The sequence below is a fragment of the Ipomoea triloba genome, chromosome 14, assembly GCF_003576645.1.
Source record: "Ipomoea triloba cultivar NCNSP0323 chromosome 14, ASM357664v1".
NCBI lineage: Eukaryota > Viridiplantae > Streptophyta > Magnoliopsida > Solanales > Convolvulaceae > Ipomoea > Ipomoea triloba.
In genome coordinates, this window is record NC_044929.1 from 19115574 (window position 1) to 19119587 (window position 4014).

At 37.2% G+C, this 4014-nt stretch overlaps 1 protein-coding gene across 1 annotated transcript; it reads left to right on the forward strand.

Moving 5' to 3' along the window:
- LOC116003670 (60S ribosomal protein L12-like) lies at window positions 1-796 on the forward strand. The gene has a single exon (XM_031243573.1). The coding sequence runs from the start codon at window positions 60-62 to the stop codon at window positions 558-560; it is 501 nt and encodes a 166-aa protein (XP_031099433.1). The 5' UTR covers window positions 1-59; the 3' UTR covers window positions 561-796.
- Window positions 797-4014: the final 3218 nt, after the last annotated feature.

Consider the following 4014-nt stretch of genomic DNA (forward strand, 5'->3'; position numbering starts at 1 on the left):
ACAAAGCGCACGTTAACCCTAACCATAGCCTCGCTGCCTGCAACTCCGTCTCTGCAACAATGCCGCCGAAGTTCGATCCAACTCAGGTCGTCGAGGTCTTCGTCCGCGTCACCGGCGGCGAGGTCGGAGCGGCCAGTTCGCTCGCTCCGAAGATCGGTCCGCTCGGTCTCTCCCCGAAGAAGATCGGTGAGGACATCGCCAAGGAGACCGCCAAGGACTGGAAGGGCCTCCGCGTCACCGTCAAGCTCACGGTTCAGAACCGTCAGGCCAAGGTCTCCGTCGTCCCCTCCGCCGCCGCTCTGGTCATCAAGGCGCTCAAGGAGCCCGAGCGCGACCGGAAGAAGGTTAAGAACATTAAACACAACGGGAACATCTCCCTCGATGACGTCATCGAGATCGCCAAGGTCATGCAGCCCCGCTCCATGGCCAAGGACTTGAGCGGCACCGTTAAGGAGATTCTCGGGACGTGTGTATCCGTCGGGTGCACGGTAGACGGGAAGGATCCCAAGGATTTGCAGCAGGAGATTGCTGATGGAGAGGTGGAGGTTCCTCTGGATTGAGAGAATCTTCGGTTTCAGGGGATTTAAACTCTCAGTTTTCTTGAATCCCATACTTTTTATTTACGAGAATTTTTGCTGGGTAAAATGTGGTTTTCTAATGTTAAGACTTCAGTAGGTTCTTTTTTGTTCTATCGAAATGTTTTCTGAGTATTGTTATCTTTAATGATTTTATTTTGTTTACATTGTTGAATGATGCCTTTCCTCGAAATGAAACATTTCCTTAATTTCTTCCCAAATTTCCTACATTTTTACTCGTACAACCCAGATCATTTATGTGTTCTAAACCCAAACCTATCTTGTTGAGTTAGATTTATTCTTAGATGCTTATCATTTCCAGTCATATTGTTTGCAGCTGTACTGTTATATATATGGAGAGGGATAAAGTTATAAGTTACAGTGCCCTTTGTGATGCTTGGGTTCCCTTGTATATCACTTCAATCTCATGCATCTATTGATGAACTATTTAACCATTTTGTCTATCTATTATTATCATATTGAGAGTTAAGAGGTTTACATTTTCTATCAACATGATTATCCTGTGATTCTGTAGTTCTGTATTAGTTTTTCTTCTTTAACTGATCACTTTCTTCATTGCTGCTTGCTCACTTTGCCATTTCATTTGTACCCAATGTGGTTATTCATTATTGGTTTATTGCAGTTCATATATTGATGGATTTATCCTTGCAAAGTTCTAGTCTTTTAGCTTTACCATTGTTTTGGATGATTGATTTATGCTTGCAGAGTTCTGTTCTTTTATTTGCATAGCTTTTTCCAAAATTTAATGCTGAAAGCTGAAAGGGAATGGACAGTGGGGGACTGTGGGAGATGTTTGTATGATTCGCTTAGTTTGCCAGTATTGCAAGAAGTTATACACAGATCAATGATTATGCTTTTCTATGATTTGTGGAGTATTTCTGGGAAATGGGAGGATATCATTGACTCAAATAGGGCAGTGGTTGTGGGTTTCTTCTGGTGATTGTACAGGTGAATAATATACCATGTCTGGGACTCTGGGTGAGCTTTAGATTGTTTTAATGGTAGAACTTGTTTGTCTGTTTAGAGATGTGATAGATTCATTGGTGTTCACCATGTTTTCTGGGAGAGTGGTTAACCTCTTAGTGAATTTGGGGCAAGATGATGATAGCTGTTGGTTCAGTGGTCATGGAGGTGCTGATAGTTTTATGTTCTGTTATTTTCTTTCTGTGTCATTCTTGTATGCGGAAGTTAAACAAGAGAAGAGAAAACTTTGTTTGTCTGCAATTTGTCACTTGATTGCGTTTCTGCCTTTGTGCTGTAACAGTTCTGGATTTTTTTGGCTTGGGCTGCATGTTGTCTACCAACCCAAATTGAGATATAGGATATGGGTACACAAACTGGTCCCTGCAGAAATTGGAAACCGTGACAAGACAGACCAATTCCAACACTTTTGGGGCAAGGGCTTAGCTATAGGCCTTTTATTCTGTTATCATCTCAATCTCTTTCATTGCCTGCAACCATCACCAAGCATTTCTTTCCTAAAAAAACGATAATTTGAATTTTCCATGCATACTGCACGAGTGTCAATACCTATACAGCTATACCAAACTACCAATGTTAACTGATATCAAAGGTTAAAGGAAAAATGCAATTGTTTATTGCTAGCTGTTTTAGTATTTACCTTTTGTCCACATAACTCTTCAATAAAGTTGTAGTTTTAATCACCGGAACAACAAAATTATTAAACTTATTAAAAATTTACTTAGTATGTGTATTTTATTACTTTTTAATATATCTTCTTTAATTATAATCTTGTTTAGTCTTGATATTTTATTTGTAAAATAAATAACATTATTTTAACTAGGCTATGTAGGAAAATAAGGAAGATGTGTCACAATTGTAAAGGAAAATTTTATGAAAGAAGGTTGTTAATTTTCTATTTTACATATTAAATACCAAAATTGACAATGTTATAAAAAACAGACCAGAGATGATAAATTTTAAAATAATCATGCATTAAGTAAAGTTTTAATAGAGTTTAAAAGTTTTGTTGTTTCAGCGGTTAAAAGTGTAACTTTTTTGAAGAATTAAGAGTATATATTGTAATGACAAAAAGTTAGGTTTTAAAATAATCATGCATTAAGTAAAGTTTTAATAGAGTTTAAAAGTTTTGTTGTTTCAGCGATTAAAAGTGTAACTTTTTTGAAGAATTAAGAGTATATATTGTAATGGCAAAAAGTTAGGGACTAACAGAGTAACAGAGCTTCTAGCAAGGAACAATTGATGGGATAAAATTATATTTTTCTCAATGTTAAACAAAAAATCAACCCTCCATATCTTCTTCATCTCCGGCTCGAAGACTAAGGCCTTCACCAATAGTTAAAATTTTGGTGTAGTTTTTGAGGAGATTTTGTAAGTGTGATTAGGAAAGAGAAAATGAGGTGGAAGAAAAAAAGAAAAGAAAAAAAAAATACAAAACAAAAATTAACCAAAAAAAATATTAAAAAAAAATGGATTACGCGCCTAGGCGGGCGCGTGCCCGCCTGGGCACGGGAGTTGCGCCTCACGCATGTGAGGTGCAACTCCCATTAAAGCCGGTGGGGCCCACATACATCTGCAAAATCCCATTCTTGCAGGAGCAAAATTTCCCCTCTCTCTCCTCTTTCTCTCTCTCCCACCTCATCATCTTCTTCTTAAATTTCGTGTAAAGTCCCCTTATTGGGGATAGCCTAAGGGGTTGTTTTATTTTATTATAAATTTAAAATTATTAAAATAAATATAATTAAAATTTTAAATGTTACCAATCACGTCAGCAATTGACATGAAGTACTGGTTACAAATAATTATATTGGAAATGGCTACAGACTGTGTCCATACTCCATAGACCTCGGACGTTAAAAGGAGGCCATTTTAGAAAGCTTGTTTATTTGGAAAAAAATGATTTTTTGACTGTTGTGTTTAGTTTTTAAAATAAGTTGGATTAGTGCACATGATAGGATTTTGATTCTTGTCACAAACACCGAGACTTGTTTTCAATAGTAGGGTAGGGTTAGTAGGATATGAATTTGATTTTTGACACAAATATTGAGATTTGAGATTGAGTCCGTGCAGAAGTATATAGTTTGATGTTAAATCTTAAGTCTAAATCTGTTCAAGTTATGTCTTAGGCTAAAAAGTGAGTCTTATTTTTACATCATCAAATTTGTAATTTCTTTACTATTTTTTCTGCATCCATCCAATACTCTTTAATTCTAAACAATGTTCTCAATCACCTTTACATCACATTATAATAACAAAATATGAAAGCTTTCAAGCCATCTGAATTTTAAAATGTTTTTTTTTTAAAATAAAAATTCAAATCAACTTGCAAGTGTCCCCAAAATTTTTTGGGATAGATAAAGTCAGCTTTATTTAGTTATCCCCCTCTCCCCCCCCCCCCCCCCCCCCCCCCCCCCCCCCCCCCCCCTTCCCCCCCCCC

Excerpts from the sequence above, each read along its gene's own strand:
- LOC116003670 (XM_031243573.1), top strand. The coding sequence starts at position 60 with ATGCCGCCGAAGTTCGATCCAACTCAGGTCGTCGAGGTCTTCGTCCGC.